The sequence below is a fragment of the Coenobita brevimanus genome, chromosome 23, assembly GCF_032717465.1.
Source record: "Coenobita brevimanus isolate Jiangsu-jjx chromosome 23, ASM3271746v2, whole genome shotgun sequence".
NCBI classification, from domain to species: domain Eukaryota; kingdom Metazoa; phylum Arthropoda; class Malacostraca; order Decapoda; family Coenobitidae; genus Coenobita; species Coenobita brevimanus.
Window position 1 is genome coordinate 61677649 of NC_136976.1, and position 22627 is coordinate 61700275.

Sequence of the window (22627 nt, forward strand, 5' to 3'; positions counted from 1 at the left end):
ATATATATATATATATATATATATATATATATATATATATATATATATTTAATGCAAGGAAGAAGGAGCTAAAGGCCAGGAGCCTGAAAACTGTTTCTTCCAAGAAAAAAAAAAATCGGTAGAGTGGTGGCCTGCAGTCCTGCCAGACCCAGGTTCAAATCCCGGCTGGATCAGGGAACAGTTTAAGGATTTGAATTTCATAAAATCAGACTTTACTGATCTACCTCAAGACCCGCTGACATGTCGTAAAAATACCCCCCCTAATACCAATACACCAGTCCTGTGTGAGAAAGCCCTAGCATGTATTCAATATGGACGGTGGGTGTTAGCGCTGAAGTAGTGACATGTAGAGGTGTATGGTATGTAGGAGGACTACTGGGCCTTGTGTGCAGGCTGTGAAGCCTATGCCCAGAGTTGGACACATATTTAAAAAAAAAAAAAAAAACAGAGCCAAATTCAAGATCCATTCATTTTGAGATGCCTGGACATACAGCACTTGAAAGACTGGAGATCATAGGAAGCTGGAAATACAGACAGAGGGAGAAAGTTCCAGAGTTGTCCTGTTGTTTAAATGATGGACTGGAAGTAACAGTTAACTCTTGCATTGGAGAGTTGGACAGAAAAAGGATGAGAGTTTGTTGCTAGATGGGTGCTACGTGCCTGTCGTAGGGGTGGAGGGATGCAAGCAGACAGTTCAGAGGGCCAGTGACCAATGAAGTAGTGATAGAAAAGAGATAAAGGTACAGTAGTGTGGCGAAGAGACAGAGGTTGAATGGAGCCAATAAGAGGACAAGAGTTAGTGAGACGAAAAGTTTTTGACTCCACCCTATTGAGAAGAGCTGTATGTGGGAGCCTCCCCACACATAAGAATTGTACTCTACACAGGGACGAATAAAATCTGTGTATAAAGTCAACAACCGTGCAGGAGTAAAGAAGGTACGGAGTCGGCTTAGCACACCTAATCTCTTGGAAGCATATTTTATAAGAAAGCTAATCAGATCTTTCCAAGATAAATCCCAAGAGAATGAAACCCCAAGTATGTTTAAGGATGATGCAGGATGGAGCTGGATATTACTAAATATTAGAGGATACTTATGTAAAAACTGAGTTTTTGATCCTTAAAAAACAACAAGATTACTTTTACCCCAATCAGGGATATGAGCCAAGTCAGACGTTAAGTGTGCCAAGCCTCATCTGTTGTTTGTTGAAGCAACTGCTGAGATGGATGCTGCGGTAAGCGAATGGAAAGGTGAAGGGTGGAGTCATCAGTGTATGAGTGGACAGGGTTAGATGTACATCTTAGGTCATTGATGAACAGAAGGAAGAGAGTTGGTGATAGGACAGAGCCCTGAGGAACACCACTATTGATAGCTCTTGGAGAAGAATGGTGGCCGTCAACAACAGCTACCGTAAAATGACCAGAAAGTAAGCTAGAGATGAAGGCACAGATAGAAGGATAGAAACCGTAAGAGGGCAGATAGGAAATTAAATACTTATGCCAGACTCGGTCAAAAGTCTTTGAGATGTCAAGTGCAATGGCAAAGCTTTTGTCAAGGCTCCGAAAGGAGAATGACCAGGAGTCTGAAAGGTGGGTGGGAAGATTGCCAGTGGAGCATCCCTGGCAGAACCTATACTGAAGATCAAAAAGAAGGTTGTGATAGGAGAGACACTTTAAAGGAAGGATAGGACTGGAATGTATTGGTGTTGTAATACGAAGGGGCAGATTGAGCTTGTTAGGATGTGATGAAGGATGACAATTTAGTGTGGAATGTGTGAAAAGTCAGCATTGAGGATGAGGTTGTGAGAGGTAGACTGAAAAAGACCTGGGACAGGGTCATTGAGTGTGTCCACAGAGGGACTGAATAGTGAGGCTGCCAGAAATCAACCAGCATGGAGAGCCACCATTAGATGATCAAGGCTGACACATGCAAGCATGTTGGAGCCTTTATAAACAATACAATGATAATTTTTATTATTATTATTTCATTGAGCCTCCTATTATTTTGTAGTATGGTAATGATATATTTAATGTATTTTCCTATTTTGTTTGTTTTTACTACAGTTCATGTCAGTAATGGGTTAAAAGTTTATACAGCCCAAGTAGAATGACCACATCACAACACTCAGGGTCACATACTGCCAAAATATTGCATTTTTAACTATTGCATGACCTTCATTAGTACAGCATGAGGCTCCAGTCTCCTTCCTGGACTAACCCTTCTTCCCTCTTCCCTCCACTTCACTCATTCCATCTCATCCATATATGACCCATACAATATACAGTCATCTCGCCTAAAGTGCATGAATATGGGCGACACAGCCCGTCGCAATTTATAAATTCACACTTTGCAGAGCATAGGATCCCACATTAAAATGGCTTTATGGGCGACACATCCTTAATTTTCGTATATTGATTCACCAATACCTATCCGTAACTAAAATGCAAAAGGAAAACTTACAATAGAAGCATGCAAGAGTAATACTGTATATTTATTATGAAAATTCAAGACCTTACCAGCATTGTGCAGATGGTAAATAATGCGAATTGTTGTTGTGGTACCCAAGGCCATACCACAGAAGCTGAATCAGAACACTCACAGCTGTTCTGTACGGGCCTCTTCACGTGCCTCACTGTCACTTTCATCACTACTGGAGGGATTTTGGCTCTCTTTTGTATTTTGTTTTTGTTTTTTTTCTTGGAAGGAACGGTTTGTGGGTTCTTAGGCTTTGGTTCCTTCTTTCTTGCATTAAAAAAAAAAAAAAAAAAAAAAAAAAAAGATAATCTATTGCCTCCATCCTCGGTACACTCATACACGTGAAAAATCCTTTTGGTAATGAATCATTCTGAATCATCTGGTAAATTACCAATATGCTGGGAATCGAACCAGGGACTCTCAGGTGAGAGCCAGGCAGCATACCACTACACCACGACCAGGTAAAAGTTAACTCACGTTGTCACAATCTTGTAACCAACGTCCCTCCGCCCCCACTGTGGGCATCAAGAGGATGAGTTAACCCCCTGGCACTCGGGCAAGTAGATGCTTTTAATCTATCCCAAGCACTTACGGCAAGTCAGAATGAAGGGAGAAACCTGTACTGTACACAGGAAAAATCATCTGGTAAATTACCAATATGCTGGGAAATCAAACCAGGGACTCTCAGGTGAGAGCCAGGCAGCATACCACTACACCACGACCAGGTAAAAGTTAACTCACGTTGTCACAATCTTGTAACCAACGTCCCTCCGCCCCACTGTGGGCATCAAGAGGATGAGTTAACCCCCTGGCACTCGGGCAAGTAGATGCTTTTAATCTATCCCAAGCACTTACGGCAAGTCAGAATGAAGGGAGAAACCTGTACTGTACACAGGAAAAATCATCTGGTAAATTACCAATATGCGGGGAATCGAACCAGGGACTCTCAGGTGAGAGCCAGGCAGCATACCACTACACCACGACCAGGTAAAAGTTAACTCACGTTGTCACAATCTTGTAACCAACGTCCCTCCGCCCCCACTGTGGGCATCAAGAGGATGAGTTAACCCCCTGGCACTCGGGCAAGTAGATGCTTTTAATCTATCCCAAGCACTTACGGCAAGTCAGAATGAAGGGAGAAACCTGTACTGTACACAGGAAAAATCATCTGGTAAATTACCAATATGCTGGGAATCGAACCAGGGACTCTCAGGTGAGAGCCAGGCAGCATACCACTACACCACGACCAGGTAAAAGTTGGTGTAGTGGTATGCTGCCTGGCTCTCACCTGAGAGTCCCTGGTTCGATTCCCAGCATATTGGTAATTTACCAGATGATTTTTCCTGTGTACAGTACAGGTTTCTCCCTTCATTCTGACTTGCCGTAAGTGCTTGGGATAGATTAAAAGCATCTACTTGCCCGAGTGCCAGGGGGTTAACTCATCCTCTTGATGCCCACAGTGGGGCGGAGGGACGTTGGTTACAAGATTGTGACAACGTGAGTTAACTTTTACCTGGTCGTGGTGTAGTGGTATGCTGCCTGGCTCTCACCTGAGAGTCCCTGGTTCGATTCCCAGCATATTGGTAATTTACCAGATGATTTTTCCTGTGTACAGTACAGGTTTCTCCCTTCATTCTGACTTGCCGTAAGTGCTTGGGATAGATTAAAAGCATCTACTTGCCCGAGTGCCAGGGGGTTAACTCATCCTCTTGATGCCCACAGTGGGGGCGGAGGGACGTTGGTTACAAGATTGTGACAACGTGAGTTAACTTTTACCTGGTCGTGGTGTAGTGGTATGCTGCCTGGCTCTCACCTGAGAGTCCCTGGTTCGATTCCCAGCATATTGGTAATTTACCAGATGATTTTTCCTGTGTACAGTACAGGTTTCTCCCTTCATTCTGACTTGCCGTAAGTGCTTGGGATAGATTAAAAGCATCTACTTGCCCGAGTGCCAGGGGTTAACTCATCCTCTTGATGCCCACAGTGGGGGCGGAGGGACGTTGGTTACAAGATTGTGACAACGTGAGTTAACTTTTACCTGGTCGTGGTGTAGTGGTATGCTGCCTGGCTCTCACCTGAGAGTCCCTGGTTCGATTCCCAGCATATTGGTAATTTACCAGATGATTTTTCCTGTGTACAGTACAGGTTTCTCCCTTCATTCTGACTTGCCGTAAGTGCTTGGGATAGATTAAAAGCATCTACTTGCCCGAGTGCCAGGGGGTTAACTCATCCTCTTGATGCCCACAGTGGGGGCGGAGGGACGTTGGTTACAAGATTGTGACAACGTGAGTTAACTTTTACCTGGTCGTGGTGTAGTGGTATGCTGCCTGGCTCTCACCTGAGAGTCCCTGGTTCGATTCCCAGCATATTGGTAATTTACCAGATGATTTTTCCTGTGTACAGTACAGGTTTCTCCCTTCATTCTGAATCATTACCAGTTGAATTTTTCATTACCAAATTGCCCCACATTTGGTAATGAAAAATACCAAATGGCAGCCCTGGTAACGATTGCACCAGTGATTAACGAATTCTCATAAAGCACAGTACTGTATTGTGTGGCCAGTTTTATGGAATGCAGAAGATTAAGCTGGGAAAGGCCCCAGGAATTGAAGGAGTGTGTGGTGAAATGCTTAGGTATGGGGGTGAGATTGTTGTGGAGTGGATATGGAAGTTGTGTAGATTGGCTTGGGAAGAGGGAAGGGTTCCAGAGGACTGGAAATCAGGTATAATTGTTCCTCTGTACAAAGGAAAAAGGGAGAGAGAAGTATGTGGTAACCATAAGGGTATTTGCCTTCTTAGTGTGACTGGTAAAATATATGGTAGAATACTCATTGATAGGGTTAGGCATATGACAGAGGAGCTAGTTGGAGAAGAACAAGGGGGATTTAGGAAGGGAAAAGGGTGTGTAGATCAGATATTTGTTCTAAGATGTTTAGTGGAGAAGTATCTAGAGAAGGGAAGGAAAGTGTACGCTGCCTTCATGGACTTGGAGAAAGCTTATGACAGAATGGATAGGAAAGGTATGTGGAAGGTATTAAGAATATATGGAGTGGAGGGGAAATTGTTGAGTGCTGTGAAGAGTATGTACGAGGGAGCTAGGGCTACGGTGCGAGTGGATGGTGAGCTGAGTGAGTTCTTTGATCTCAATGTGGGACTGAAACAGGGGTGTGTAATGTCTCCATGGCTGTTTAATATATATATGGATGGGGTGGTAAAGGAGGTACAAGGTAGGGCAGTGGATGTGGGGGTGGCCCTAATGAATGAGGGTGAGATTTGGAAGCTTCCGGTGTTGCTGTTTGCTGATGATACAGTATTGTTGAGTGAAGATGAATGGGAGTTGCAAGGTTTGGTGAATGAATTTGGGACAGTGTATAGGAGGAGGAAGCTGAAAGTTAATGTAAGCAAAAGTAAAGTTATGGTGTTTGAGAGGAATGAAGTCACAGAGTGTGCAGTGAGGTTGGATGGTGAGGATATGGAGAATGTGAGTGCATTCAAGTACTTGGGTAGTGTGATGAGTAAGGATGGAACTTTGGGGGATGAAGTACGTGAAAGGGTACAGCAGGGAAGGAAGGTTGTTGGCACACTGAAAGCAGTGATGAGAAATAGGGAGGTGAGTATGGAAGTTAAGAAGTCACTGCATGATGGTATTGTGATCCCTACCCTGACGTATGGAAGCAAGGCGTGGACCTTGCAAGAGGGGAACAAGTCAAGAGTGAGAGCAGTGGAAATGAGTTACTTGAGAGGAGCATGTGGAGTGACATGGAGGGACAGGTTGACAAATGAAGAAGTGAAGAAACGTTGTGGGGTAAATGTGGATGTGGTTGAAAAGATTAGGAGAAATACACTGAGGTGGTTTGGACATGTGGAGAGGATGGAGAATGAAAGACTGACTAAGAGGGTGTATGTAGGTGAGGTGGAGGGAGGGAGAGGGAGGGGTAGACCGAGGATGAGGTGGAGGGATGGAGTTGAGAGGTATATGAGGGAGGGGGAGGTGAGTTGGGGGGAGGGGAGTCAAATGGTGGGTGACAGAGGGACTTGGAGGCGTTTTGTCTGCGGCCACCCTTTGCGGGATTAGGGCGTCGGGCTATAGATAGATAGATAGATAGATATCATAGTTTGCACTAGGCTAGGTGCTGCCTGGTGCTGCTCCAGGAAACCCTCAAACTCCAGGTCAGACACTACAGACATTTCATCATCATCCTGCTGCTGTGGCCACCACTCACTCAAACACCAGCTGCACCCCACCACACATACCCACCAGCCCCACCCTTACCCATCACACACTACAAATTATGCTCGCGAGTTGCAAGAGAATACCGTTTTTGCCTCAATTTTTCATGCCCATCGCACATTGCAAGTAGCAAACATTCTATCTAAATAATTAATTATTGTCAGACCCCCGTTGCACATTAGGTGAGACGCACTTTGCGAAGGCGCACTTTATGCAAGATGACTGTATATTGCCCGAGAGTTAACTTTTGTTGCCTCAGCTTAGGTGGTGGTGGCAGCATTTTATTGATCCTCTCCCCTTCTCTTCTTCCTTCTCCCTCATTTCATTGTCACTTTTTTTTTTTTTTTTCCTTTCTCCATGTTGCATTTCTCAGCTTCTCTTCTATCTATTCCCTTTTACTTTTCTTTCATTGTAAACAAATACAAATAGAAAATGAAGGGAAATGAAGCAGGCAATGTGGGATTCCATCTTGGGCTGCAGTGCTTTTGATTTCCCACCCTTCCTCGCAACTTTTTCTCCCACTTGCTTATCTGCTTCTCTCCTGTCAGTTTGAAGTTGTTAGGGCAGTCTTAGGGGGATCATCAAGGGTGACAGTAGGGGAAGTTGGAACCAGATTCCATTTTTCTCATAGGTTCTGTTTCTGTAATGCAAATTTCAGTAATGCATTGCCTTAATGGGGGTCAGTATTGCTGCTTTATAGGTGAATGTACTGTACTATATATATTCCCTGCAAGTCATAAAGAGTGATAGTGTGGTGAGTGTATGAGATTGAAAATCCCTTTCCTTTTGTTGGCATACAGATATACAGCCACCTAGTACTTGTACACAATATTCAGAAGTTGTGTTCTTCCTGAAATACTGTACAGAAAGAGGGGATTTTCTCCTGGGAACTTTTGTTCTCCTTTTTATTCGTAGTACAGTATTATAAAGATGATGGAGCTGTGTGTTTGATTTCTACACTTCAAGCAAATATGAGATATTGATTTATGATGTTTTTAGTGGGTTATAAAGGCAGAACAAAGTGTCTTCATTTTTTTTTTTTTCTAATTTAATTTTATTGCTAATTATCATTAATCACAAAGTGGTAGATGGGAACGCTCACCATCCACTCACTCGATGTAATCCTGCACTCGGGTGACTGCCCTTTCCACACTTCCTTCTTTCCTTCCTTCCTCTTCTGTCATTCTTTCCTTCATTCTTTCCTCTTCTTACTGTCTATGGGTGACTTTACGTTGAGTGACTAGCCAAATGGTTTCCTGTACACCAGGAAACCATTTACTGCATTGGGTGGTAACCATATAACCAGATTATGATGCTTGGTGGCTTATTGGGTAATTAAAGCACTCCAGCCGGATTGAGCCTATGCAGGTTTATACCCTAGGGGTGGTTGGGGTTTATTGCTCACGTAAATGCCACTCAGGGATGAGTGAGGCTGGTCACTTACATCTTAATGTACATGTCAGGACCAACTTGCCAAGCCCCAGGCTCCTATGCTCCTCATGGGGCAACATGGGATTGGATGATGATGATCATCATCATCATCAATCACAGAATTCTGTATTAGTGGTCAGAAATTTGGAAGTTTCACTGAATAGTATTTTGAGTACATACTGTGCTACATCATTTGAGGTACTGTATCAAAAAGTACTCTAACTTAGGATTACCTCTATTAAACCTAGAATACATTGTAGCATTGTGTTAAAATCCTGTATTTTCCGTCAGGCCTGATACGTGTGCAAGATGAGCTTGACTATGAACGGCAGAAGACGTACCAGCTAACAGTTCGTGCCACAGACAGTTACTCTGGCAAGTGGGCAGAGGTGGTGGTATCAGTGCAGGTAATGGATGTTAACGACAACCCTCCAGAATTCCCACGTCACTTCTACAACATCAGTGTTTCTGAAGCTACTGCCATTGCCACCCCTATACTCACTGTCACCACAACAGACCGTGATACAGGACCCAATGCAGGAGTCAGCTACCGCCTCATGGGCCTTAATGGCACCCTTCCAAGTAACTTCTATATGGACAGCACCTCAGGTGTGCTGATACTGAAGCAGGGGCTTGACAGGGAGACAGCTACACTGCATCATTTTTTGGTCCAGGCCATTGACAAAGGCACCCCACCTCTCTCCTCTACTGCCCACATCTTTGTAACAGGTAAACAACAATTTCATAAGTGCTGTAAATATGGAAGAAATTTTATTGTGAAATACTGTACTGTACTGCTACATTCAAGAATGTATTGAAGATATTGCACTAGATCCTTATCATTCATACTAAAAGTGGCTGTCCAGAATATAGGCTTAGAAAAGTCTTGCTTCATTAATTAACGTTAACATTTTTTGCTATTAGTACACCAGTGTTTCTGGCCATTACTGTTCTTTCTCAAAAGAACTGCAGGCATAAGCAGGATGGATGATTTAAGACAAAATAATTTATGTGTACTTTGGAATGGAATAGGTATAGGAGTGAGATGTGGATTTACTGAATAGATAAAAAGAAATGTATTGAGATGGTATGGACGTGTACAAAGAATGCACATAAACTGGGTGCCAAAGGAAATTTTTGAAAGTGAGGCCGAGGGTAATGTTGGTAAGGTTAGATTTCATGTATGGAAGAAGTGAGTGGAGCAATATTTATGTAAGAAAATGAACAGGAAGAGAAGTGTTTGAGAGAGAGTGGTGTGTGTAAAGGTAAAGTAATTTAAAGGGAGCTTTATCACAGCCATTCCCTGTTGAGGGGTTCCCAGTATGGAGCAAGCTGTTGAAAATGATGATAATGGTGGTGGTGACTATTTCAAAATAAATTTCCTGAGTCCATCTCCAGGATATTAATTTAAATTTATGCTGTAACTTTACTGAATTAGGTTTTTAATTTAAATTTATGCTGTAACTTTACTGAATTAGGTTTTGTACATGAATTCTAGATTTTCATATCAGTATCATTAGCTCATGCTACTGTATATTGTCAGTGTATATTCTCACTTTAAGCTGAAAAGTTTACAATTAACCCTTTGAGATTCCAATGACTATTTCGATCGTCATTTCAAATCCAACCTCAGAGATTTTGATGACGCTTTTAATCGTCATTTTAAGAAACTTTTGTAAAATATTCACCATTAATCGCATCTACGTATCATAACAAAGAGGCTCAAGCATGATGTCACGGAATGGTTGCTCTACGCGTGGCATTACTGCACAGCTGGTCTGACTCATGGCTTTGTTTCTTTATAATTTTATTCTTGGTGAATATTTTTCTACAGCAAGGTATAAAATTTTTGGTTTTTGCCATTCAACTCATCACTTTAACTTTTTATTTTCTTTGTTTTCCTTTTATGAACATACTGCGATAAAATACAACTATTTAGCTTCAAAATAACACCACAACCAGCATCCTATCATAAAAAGTGTATTTACACTGACCAATCAAAGAAAAACATCGCGAAGTGAATATGTGGCCAAGACAAAAATAAAATTGCGCATCTCTTTCCTTTCGCTTTACTGCACAAAGAAATGCAAAAATTATCATAATCTATATATCATTGGAAAGGTAATTTATTGTATTTTTGCATGGTTTAAACCAAATTTACGTATCTTTACTCTGTATTTTTTGCAGAATATTTTTCTACGGCAAGGTATAAATTTTTCTTTTTTTTTTTGCCTAACTTCATCTCGTCTTTTGACATTTTATTTACTTTGTTCCTTTTTTAACATACTGCGATATAGTAAAACTATTCAGCTTCATAATGACGCAACACCAACATTGTATCATGAAAAGTGTATTTACACAGAGCGATCAAAGTAAAATATCGGGCCGCAAAGATGTGGGTCAGTGTGAGTGGCTGCCTTTAGCACAGACATAATCTGCCCAGCCCAGAAACTTGATGGGGTTAAGAAGTTTATATTTTGATATTCTATATAGCACTGTGTGATTTATGCCAATACTGGTACAGGTATTTTAATGTGCATGTAGCAATGGGATTGTTGAGGAATGTGTGTGGAGTGTGTAGAATGGATAGGATAAGAGCTGTTGTGATTTGTGAAAGATATAGAGTAAGGATGTGTGTACAGTGACATTAGGGTTGAAGAGAAAGTGCTTAGATGGTATGGTTAAATGCAGAGAATGGATTTAAATGGGGTGGTGAAAGGTTATATGAGAACAGTTTGAGTATGAGAAAAGGTATGGTAGGCCAAGGTGATGGATGAATGTGGAAAATGAATGTCTATCTATCTATCTATCTATTGCCAGACGCCTCAATCCCGTTTGGGGTGGCCACAAACAAATCGCCTCCACGTCGCCCTGTCCCCCGCCATTTCACTGCCCTGCTCCCAACTCACACCCCCCTCTCTCATATACCTCTCCACCCCATCCCTCCATCTCATCCTTGGCCTCCCCCTCCCTCTTCCCCCCTCCACCTCACTCACATACACTCTCTTCGTCAGTCTTTCACCCTCCATCCTCTCCACATGGCCAAACCACCTCAGTGTGTTCCTCATAACGCTTCCTATCACATCCACATCCACACCACAACGCTCCTTTATATCCTCATTCGTCAGCCTGTCTCTCCACGTGACTCCACAGGCTCCTCTTAAATAACTCATTTCCACTGCTCTCACTCTTGACTTGTGTCCTTCCAACAATGTCCAAGCTTCACTTCCGTACGTTAGAGTTGGTATCACAATACTGTCAGTAACTTTTTCACTTCCATGCTCACTTCCCTGTTTCTTATCACTGCTTTCAAGGAACCAGCAACCTTTCTTCCCTGCTGTACCCTTTCAAGCACTTCACCCTCCAAACCTCCATCCTTACTCATCACACTACCCAAATACTTAAATGTACTCACATTTTCCAATTCCTCACCATCTAACCTCGCTGTACATTCACTAACTTCACCTCTCTCAAAGACCATCACTTTACTCTTCCCTACATTCACCTTTAGGTTCAGTTTCTTACACACTCTCTCAAACTCATCCACCAAGCCTTGCAGCTCCCCTTCGTCTTCACTCAACAACACAGTATCATCTGCAAACAACAGTACAGGGAGTTTCCAAACACTATCCTCTCTCACCAGGGCCACTCCAACATCCACTACCCTACCTTGTACCTCTTTTATTACCCCATCCATGTACAGATTGAACAACCATGGAGACATGACACATCCCTGTTTCAAACCAACTTTCAAAGAGAAAAATTCACTTAGTTCACCATCCACACGCACTGCAGCCTTCGCACCATTGTACATACTCTTCACAGCATTCAGCAACTTCCCATCTACTCCATATATTCTTAACACTTTCCACAATCCTTGTCTATCCACCCTGTCATATGCTTTCTCCAAATCCATGAAAGCCGCATACAACTTCTTTCCCTTCTCTAGAGACTTTTCCACTAAAGATCTAAGAATGAATATCTGATCTACACAACCTCTTCCCTTCCTAAAGCCTCCCTGTTCTTCTCCAACTAATTTCTCTGTTCTTTCTCTAACTCTGTCTATAAGTATCCTACCATACACTTTTCCTATTATACTAAGAAGACAAATGCCCCTATGATTACCACACACTTCTTTTTCCCCTTTTCCTTTGTACAAGGGAATAATTATACCTGACTTCCAATCCTCCGGGAATCTACCTTCCTCCCAGGTCAATCTGCACATCTTCCGCATCCATTCTACTACTATCTCTCCCCCATGCTTCAGCATTTCACCACACACTCCATCAATTCCTGGGGCTTTCCCCGATTTAACTTTCTTCATTGCTTCCACAACTTCTATCCTACTGATTTCTTCCTGTCTTCTCACCTCCCTCCTTCTCCCAGCCATTCCCCAGCCACTTATACTCGCATTACTTCCATCCTCTGCGTTCAACAATTCCTTAAAGTGTTCTCTCCATCTGCTCACTTTTTCTCCCTTCTCCACTAGTAATCTACCATTTTTATCTTTCACTCCCCTGCTAACTTCACTTCCACCCTGTCTTACTCTTTTCACTTCTCTCCAGAACATTTTCTTACAGTCCCTCCACTTTACACTCAAATTCCTTCCAAATTCCTCATCCACTCTCTTCTTACTCTCTCTTACTAATCTTTTCACCTCTCTCTTCCTTTCCACATATAACTCTTTCTTCTGCCTCTCAACTTCTTCCACGCCCCTATTTCTCACCCATTCATTGTATGCTTTCTTCTTTTGTGCCACAGCCTGTTTCACCTCTTCAGTCCACCACGCTGTTCCTTGCACACCCCTCCGCCTTCTCTTCCTTCCACACACCACATCACATGCTGCACATATTTCTTCTGTAAATATCTTACACACACCTTCCATGTCTCCAATCTGCTCCAATTCATATTTGCCCAATTGTTCCTCCACTTCTCTCTTATACTCTGCCTTTTTCTCATCCTCTTGTAACCTTTCCACTCTCCTTGCAACTGCTCCTTCCTCTCGTCTTTCCCTTCTTCTATTCCTCCATCTCACGTGCATCCTAATTCTGGCCACCACCAAGTAGTGGTCAGAAAGTCCACTCCCCCAACCTCTATACACTCTTGCATCCTTTACACATCTTCGCATCCTTTCATCCACACACACATAATCAATCATTGCCTTCCTTTCATTCAGTTCACCACCCACCCTTCTCATCACTCGCCATGTATACCTGTGGATCATTTTATGCCTGAAGAGGGTATTGGCTATCACCAACCCCCTCCCAGCACAAATGTCCACTAACGCACTCCCATTCTCATCTATCTCGGCAGGCACACCCCACTCACCAACTATTCCATCCACCTTCACATTACCAACTTTACCATTCATATCACCAATCAAAAACACTCTCTCATTCCTTCCAAACTTTTCCATGCACATTTCCACATTTGTCCAGAACTCTTCTCTCACCCTTGTAGCACGATCTTGCGTTGGTGCATACACACACACAGTCGCCCACATTTGTATTCCAACTTTCAACTTTACCCACACAATCCTTGACCCAACTGATCCATACTGTCTTATGCTCTTCTTCCATCTTTTACTCACAACTATACACACTCCTTCCTTTGCCCTCTCATTCTCATCTACTCCTGCACATATACCCCATCCATACTCCCATTCTCTCACACTTTCTCCTCTCCATTTTGTTTCAGTTATTCCACATACAGTACATCCACTTTCGCACCCTCAAGCACCTGGACAATCTCTCTCTCTTTCACCTCATCATTCGCTCCTCTTACATTCCATGTACTCATTACCAAGTCCTTTGTCCGGTCCTGGGTCGTCATCGTTTGGTCAGTCCTTGTCCGAGGCTTCTTGTTTGTTTTTTGAGTTAGTTGTCTTCTGGGGAGGGGCACTAACCCTCCGCCAACACTTTTAGTCGCCTTTTACGACAAGCAGGGATACTGAGGGAGTATTCTTGAAAACCCCCCTACCCCCAGGTAATAATCATTTTTTTTTTTTTTTTTTTTTTTTTTTTTTTTTTATATAAATAAAAAGCACCAGTTCTCCTAAAGAATTAAAAATATGTGTGTAATAATAATAAAAAGTTTTTTTTTTTTTTTTTTTTAAGCACCAGTTCCTCTAAAGAATTAACAAGTGCTCAAAATGTCCAAATAGCATAACTATTAGTCTGTAAGCAACACTGTCAGAACAGTGGCACCTACTAAACTGTGTAATCCTCCAAGACAGTAACATCATCAAGGTCTTAAGTTTTCAAAAAATGGAGAGTTGTGAATTGTTTCTTAAGTGATTCCTTGGAGATATATTGCATAATAAGATTTGGGTAATTTATTAACCCCTAAAGTCCTAATCTTGTGGTAGGTGGGGGCGCTCACCATCCACTCACTCGATGTAGTGCTGCTGTCGGGTGTCTGCCCTTTCCTTTCCTCCGTCTTTTTTCCATCCATCCACTTCTGTCTTTCTTTTCATTCTTTTCTTCCTTGTCCTTCTGCCTATGGGTGACTCCCTCTTCTATCTTTCCTTCCTTCATTCTTTCCTCTTCCTTCTGCTTGTGGGTGACTCTACACTGAGTGACAAGCCAAATGGTTTCCTGTACACCAGGAAACCATTTACTATGCTGGGTGGTAACCATATAACCAAATTCTGGCGACTGGTGGTTTAGTGGGTAATTATTGTGCTCCAGTCGGATTGAGCCGGTGAAGGTTTATATCCAAGGAATGGTTGGGGTTGATTGCTCATGTAATGCCACTCAGGGATGAGTGAGGCTAGTCACTCTCATCATAAATGTCGGGACCAACTGCCTAGCCCCGGGCTCCTACGCTTCTCATGGGGCAGTGTAGGATTGGACGATGGATGGATGGAATAAAGTCCTAATCGCATCAGTTGATGTGATTTGAGTTTTGTCAAAATACCTAATTACATCAATTGTGCGGGGCCTGTAAAAAAAACTGTGGAGTGCTTCCTCCACCCCAATTACAATGTACAGTCGGCCTAAGAAGTGACGGCAGACTCGGCAGAGTATCCAGAAGTTTTCGGTCAGTGATAGTGCACATACTCTTCCTTATATCTTTACAAGGTGAAACCTAATACAGTAAGTAAAATTGTTACAAAAAACAATAAATCAATGCCAAAGTACCTGTATATTTCAAAATTGTAGGAAGCGGTTCGTTAGTTACGATGATAGGAAATCCTAAACAGAACTACAAGTAATTGAAATTTCACAACTATTGCTCAGGGACAGTCAGGAATAATTTGTGGAGTTCAAATCTAGCATGATAACAAGCAATAATTTTTTAGTAGCGATAGACTGAACAAAAGGGAGCTTCAGTAAACAATTAAAATTAGTAATTATTATTGATAAAATAATTTCCGTTACAATACTAGGGAATAATTTAAAATCATTTATTTCCGTTTCCAATGTCTCCATGGACGACGACAGAAAGCGGGAAGGCGGTGTAAGTCAGTAGGCTATTTTAAATGTTTCGATCAACACGCACAAAAGGGGATTACACTTACTCAAAGACATGCAGTTCTTACATTGCCTTTGGCCAGTTTTCCATTAAGAAAATTCTCTGGATTATTTATTATAAGCCAGAGGGCTATCGGTGAAAGAAGTATAAAGAAAGAACCTCGAAGTTTGCCTAGAGTCGGAGCTCCTTGGAGAATGCTATAGTAGCCGCAGCGAGAAATGAACGCTGTGGTGGGGCAACCGGGATGACCGGGGATTCCCCCACTGTAGCCATATCCACATGTCACCGACCATCGGCCACCGCTACAGCCCCGCTCCATGATCCTTACCCTGTGTCTCTGGCTTTCTCTTTCTCTCTCGGTTTCTATATAAACTGGTGTATTTCCGAAACTAATTATGAAATTATTATGACTTTTGTTCCACACCACCTTTGAGGTAAAAATCAAGGAGAGTTTTCTGTATAAAGGTTTCCCCCCCCTCCTAAATGTGGCATATGAGCGGGGGAGTGCGGCCTTGCCGATACCTCCGCCTGACCTATAATTATACACTCGCCAGAACTGACCTGCCCTCAGACAAGGGGGGGGAAACCTTTATACAGAAAACTCTCCTTGATTTTTACCTCAGTGGTGGTGTGGAACAAAAGTCATAATAATTTCATAATTAGTTTCGGAAATACAGCCGTTTATATAGAAACCGAGAGAGAAAGAGAAAGCCAGAGACACAGGGTAAGGATCATGGAGCGGGGCTGCAGCGGTGGCCGATGGTCGGTGACATCCTACCTCTATGGTCGGTGACATGTGGATATGGCTACAGTGGGGGAATCCCCGATCATCCCGGCTGCCCCACCACAGCGTTCATTTCTCGCTGCGGCTACTATAACTTGTCATAACCTGATATCCTCCGTGCACAGTCGATTAGCAAGAATAATAAAATGCAGAGGTTCATAAACAAATCATTGAGTTCAAAACTTACAAATCAGCATTTTCTGTTCAGCAGGACATTACAGTTTATTTTAAAAGACTGATATTAAGATTAAAAGATGGAGTAAAGAGTGCGTGCTTTTTCATTGCAAGAGTTTATGAACTCATGTATTGGTCCTGTTTATTGACTAGTGTAAGAGAAAAAGGCAGAATATGTCATACCTCCTTACAACTAAAAGTAATTTTACATCAATTGGGAATGAAGTTGCTAATTATAACTATTATTGGCAAGAGGAAGACGGAATAAAAGACAGTACGGTCTTGCTGCTACCGCAGGTAGGGCATCATTACGAAGAATAATATCATTGTTATGGCATCCTTGTTGTTGCTATATCATCACCATAGCATTTGAAAATAATGCAGTGTATTGCAGTCACAAGAATTTTCCTTAACTGGTCTTCAAAACTAGAGCATCTGTATTTGAAATCCTGGGAAACAAATCAGCAACACGGAGTTATAGGCCTACTGCCCACCGCACGTGGAGTAATACATTTCACATTCATTCAAATCAGGAAAGGTAACTAAGTGTTAATTTCTAATATATCACTGCCTCCTGTTATTCATTTTACATCATTCATAGCGCGATGTATATTTTATTTGATATGACGTGATGAAGGTATTGAATGTTGTTTACCTTATGTTCACTGTTTTCATTGAATGTATGGCAGTGCAGAGTGACCGAAGCAATCTGAAACTCTGCCATCACTTCTTGGGGTGGCTGTACACGGCCAATGAGAACTCACTCCTGAGGTGGCGTAAGGGGAAATCAGACCAACCCGAGTGGTGGGGGGCACCCCCTCCTCTGAGCCACCTCCCTGCCACCCTCTATCCCACTCCCTCACTACCTCCTTGTCCCCCATCACCCCTCCACACATCTGCATCTTTCCTCCCACCATCACCTGTGTCCCTTCCCACCCACTATTGCCCTACAGACCCCTGAAAAGTATCAGGCCACCAGGGGTGCAGCCAGAAATATAATTGGGGGGGGGGAGGGGGAGGGCACAGTGACTAACCATGGGAAATATAAAAAAACAATGCACTTCACCATTTGGGTTGATGTATGGCAAAATCACCCATCTTGCTGATCTCTGGCAGCTTCCCTATTCAGTCCTTTATCCCTGAGGTCACACTCAGTGACCTTGTCTCTGGTCCTTTTCGGTCAAACTCTTGCAACCATACACCTAACATTAGCACTTATAAATTTCTGCACCCCATTATCATCCCCCATCCTCTCCACATGCCCAAACCATCTCAGTCTACCCCTCCTCATCACAACACCAATGCATTCCAATCCCATCCTGCCTCACAACTCTTCCATCATAAACATAGCCCACCCCCACATGCCTCACATGCATGAAAAGTAGGTTTTTCCTTTCAAAAATCACAAATGAAATTGTTGTCTCAATTCACCCTGGATTAAAAAAAAGAAAAAAAAAAATTGGTGGGCAAGTAGGGACAATTGTCTGTTAATCCTTCAGCACTGCTCTGCTGTAAAAATACATTTTCTGGATAAATCACAAAAAAACTATAATAATTGAAGATTTCACCCACCAAAAAGTAGACCTTTAGCTCTAAAACTGACTGTCGGTGAGGAAAATTGGCAAAATAATGTATGTGTATTTTCAAAAATGAAATTCCACAAAGGTCAAAATGCTACCCTTTCATATTTGCACATTTTTCATGCATTATTCGTGGTTCTGTAGGAAATTAGTATTAACAACATTTGTAAAGTTGGGGCGTGCTATTGAATGGGCACCATAAAATGGAAATGTCTTGGCATTTGGCATTACAGTGCCCACTGTTCCAATTCACCCTGTGTCCCGCACTGTCCCAGCTCACCACACTCAGTGCTAATGTCTGTGAAAATCCATCGTCTGTTAAATATTTCACTTTGTTCAGTGATGATTAGTTTACTTCAGTGATGGTTGCCACACAGGGCATAGGTAGCTAAAACCTGAATTACATCACAAGGAAAATCTTAAGTGAAGCTTGGATGTTGTTGGAAGGGCACAAGTCAAGAGCGAGAGCAGTGGAAATGAGTTATTTAAGAGGAGAATGTGGAGTCACATGGAGAGCAAGGCTGACAAATTAGGATATAAAGCAGCGTTGTGGTGTGGATGTGGATGTGATAGAAAGCGTTAGGAGGAATACACTGAGGTGGTTTGGCCATGTGGAGAGGATGGAGGGTGAAAGACTGATGAAGAGAGTGTATGCGAGTGAGGTGGAGGGGGGGAGGGGGAGGGGGAGGCCAAGGATGAGATGGAGGGATGGGGTGGAGAGGTATATGAGAGAGGGGGGTGTGAGTTGGGAGCAGGGCAGTGAAATGGCGGGGGACAGGGCGACGTGGAGGCGATTTGGTTGTGGCCACCCCGAACGGGATTGAGACGTTTGACAATAGATAGATAGATAGAAAATCTTAAGCAGTCACTGGCTTCCGGTTTCTGCATGCACCTACACTTATGTAGAGCTCATGTCATGACATTATCCTCTACAGTTTAATGCATTTGCTAAACATATACTGACCTTTTAGAACTTAACCTCATGAAGTTCAATATACTTGATTGCTGTGGCTGCTTCCGTTTCATGATAAAGTGATCCAGGGAAACCCACGGAATATGTCTGTTCACTTCTTGTCACAGTACAGCATGCAAGTAGCGTAATTAGCAAGTTGTCTGGACTGGTGACTGGTGCAATATGATTTAATGAGAATTGACTGATGATTGACAATGCAGGCGGGTGATGAGCATGTGACACTCAGCTGATGGCCAGTAAACACTGCCGCGATAGTTTATTTTTCTTGCCAGTTATGCCACGTGTAGGCCTACATGGCCACAGGTACTCATAACTAGTTAATTACATCCATCCATCCATCATCCAATCCTACGTTGCCCCATGAGGAGCGTAGGAGCCCGGGGCTAGGCAATTGGTCCCGACATTTAAGATAAGAGTGACCAACCTCACTCATCCCTGAGTGGCATTACGTGAGCAATAAATCCCAACCACCCCTTGGATGTAAACCTTCACTGGCTCAATCCGACTGGAGCACAATAATTACCCACTAAACCACCATGTGCCAAAATTTGGTTATATGGTTACCACCCAGTGTAGTAAATAGTTTCCTGGTGTACAGGAAACCATTTGGCTTGTCACTAAGTGTAGAGTCACCCATAGGCAGAAGGAAGAGGAAAGAATGAAGGAAGGAAAGACAGAAGAGGGAGTCACCCATAGGCAGAAGGACAAGGAAGAAAAGAATGAAAAGAAAGACAGAAGTGGATGGATGGAAAAAGGACGGAGGAAAGGAAAGGGCAGACACCCGAGAACAGCACTACATTGAGTGAGTGGATGGTGAGCGCCCCCACCTGCCACATAGTTAATTACATACATCTATTATTTGCGGAGTTTCCCCTTTTGAAGATAATATGTCATAAGGTACATAAAAAAATTGAAAATTTCGTAGAGCAGCGCAAATTTCTTGCTTCCTTTCCTGCCTCCTCTCCTCACCTATCCGGGCGCCAACGGCTCCCTCTGCGTAAATTCAAATACTGTATCTGTCTCGCACCTAATGTAAAGTAAGTCTTTAAAAGTTTGTGGCAGTGTGCAGTTTGCCACAAGGGCGTGGGAAGTAATTCTATCTTATGCGATGTTTTTGATAAATGGGTGCACAAGAGATGTAGTGGTATCAGAGGTAGACTGCGAGATAATGCTGATTTTATGTGTACGGCGTGTAGGGGAGAGCAGGTGGAGATTGTCAGGCGTGAAAGGATTGAACTTGCTGGTGAATCTCTTGAATGTGTGGAAGAGTTTTGTTATTTGGGAGACATGTTGTGTGCTGGATGTGGGGCTGGAGTTAGCTCTGTGGCTAGGGTGAGAAGTGGTTGGAAGATGTTCAGGGAGCTCTTGCCTCTCCTGACATTGAGAGGACTCTCCCTACGTGCTATGGGGTCTTTGTATGCAGCATGTGTTAGGAGTATGCTGTATGGTAGTGAGACCTGGGCAGTAAAGTAGGAGGATATTCGGAGGCTCAGACATACAGAAATGACAGTGATTAGGTGGATGTGCAGTGCGTCCATGCGTGCAAGATCTGGGGGGGCTGGGTTTACGATGGAAGAGTTAAGAGGTAGGATGGGACTGGAGTGTATTGGTGTTGTGATGAGGAGAGGTAGACTGAGATGGTTTGGGCATCCTCTTGGAGAGGATGGGGGATGATAATTGGGTGAGGAAGTTGAGAAATGTTAATATTGGTGGTGGGGTTATGAGAGGTAGACCGAGAAAGACATGGGACGTGGTCATTAAGTGTGACCTCAGGGTTAAGGGACTGAACAGGGAGGCTGCAAGAGATCGTGTAGCATGGAGAGCCACCATTAGGTGACCAAAGCCGACGCATGCAAGCATGTTGGAGCCTTTAAAAATGAAACAAACAAAACGAAACGATGTTTGTACAAGACTTTTTACTCAGAATTGCATATTTTTTCAGTTCTCCAAATATGTGACATACTGAGTATTACACCCTGGATTAAACAAGTATTCAACATTTAAGATTCGCAGTCTATTCTCGAACACACTTAGAAATTTCAGGGGGGGGGGGGACAGGGCCCCCGTGGCCCTCCCTTGGCTGCGCCACTGCAGGCCGCCAAGATGTTACAGAACACACTGAAGTGCTTTGATTTCATGCAAAAAGATGTTATTTTTCCAACCCCTGTACCTATAGGCCTACTCCTCACAGCCTACTTTATCTCCCCACAGCTTAATAATCTCCCCACACCTACATACACTTGTTTTCTTGGTTGGTGTAACAGAACACCTTGTAATGACCTGTTTCAATAAGAAAAATATGTAGTTATCAAAATTTTCACATTTTAGATTGTTTTCGAGGGGTAACTATTATAAACTTTTTAAAACTTTGACACGCTATTGTGCGGTAACCATTCGGCCTACAGGGGTGCAGGTTGCATTGTCAGGTGTGTAAAATCTTCCTCTTTATACAGAACAAATCAATTTGCCCTTGGTGAAAGTCGCCAAAATGCCCCCAGATTGCGGTTGTGGGAGGTACCTTGCCTGAAATAATTGCAGTCTTTAGGGGTTAAATAATATGAGTGCTGCACAAGAAAAGGATTGTGAAGCAAAAACATACTCCCTCACAACATTAGGTTCCTCAAGACTTAAGAAGCTGTCACTAATGTGCAAAGTAATTCCAGAATGTGAAGCAATACTGTACTTAGGTTCACCCTAGTTAAGAGCCTTGAATGTCATTAAGAATAACAGTAATTTGTCCTGGCCTTTATTGGAGGTGAGTGCAATTCAGTTAAGAATGGAGTAGTAGGACTCCTTGGATGAAGACCAAAATAAATTTAGTCTCCCTGTTTGATACTGACTGATCATTTTTCATCAAATATTAGGCAGACCAATCAACCAACGAAGTCAGTGGGAGACATAATGAGTGAATACGAGGTCTGTTAAAAAAGAAACCAAACTTTTTAAATAGCGCACCAACTAACTTGCGTAGGATGTTCACGATGGGAGCAGTATGTAACAGGAACTTGAGCTTTAGTCTAGTCTAACACTAGCTGCATCATGCCATGTCCCTTAGTCATCGAGGTACACATTCCTGGGCGAACGTGTGTTTGGTGCAACTCGGTGAATATTCTTCTGTCACTTCTGTCATCTGAAATCAGCAACTTTTTGGGGTGGATTTCAACTTTGGGAACAAAAACAAGTCTGCAGGGGCCAAATCCAGAGAGTAGGGTGGCTGGGGATGGTAGTTATCTCGTGCTTTGCCAAAAAGTTACAGTTCAAGGAGCGATGCATGAGCAAGTGCATTGTCATGGTGCAACATCCAGGTTGTGTTTGCATCTTCCTTCACACTGCTTTCCTCAGACACTTCAGGATGTCCAAATAAAGCTCTTTATTGACTGTCTGACCATGTGGAACAAACTCATGATGATGATACCCTTCCAATAAAAAAAGACGATCAACATCACCTTTACAGTTGAGTGACTCTGACATGCATTTTTTGGCTGTGGAAATGATGTTCCAACC

The 22627-nt window shown here is 42.8% G+C and overlaps 1 protein-coding gene across 1 annotated transcript in view; it reads left to right on the plus strand.

Moving 5' to 3' along the window:
- The window catches only part of LOC145392990 (fat-like cadherin-related tumor suppressor homolog), a 569943-nt gene that overhangs the window by 325480 nt on the left and 221836 nt on the right, over nucleotides 1–22627 (plus strand). The window contains exon 21 of the mRNA XM_080267295.1: nucleotides 8428–8865. Coding sequence (XP_080123421.1) covers nucleotides 8428–8865 — 438 coding nt within the window. The remainder of the gene's footprint in view (nucleotides 1–8427; nucleotides 8866–22627) is intronic.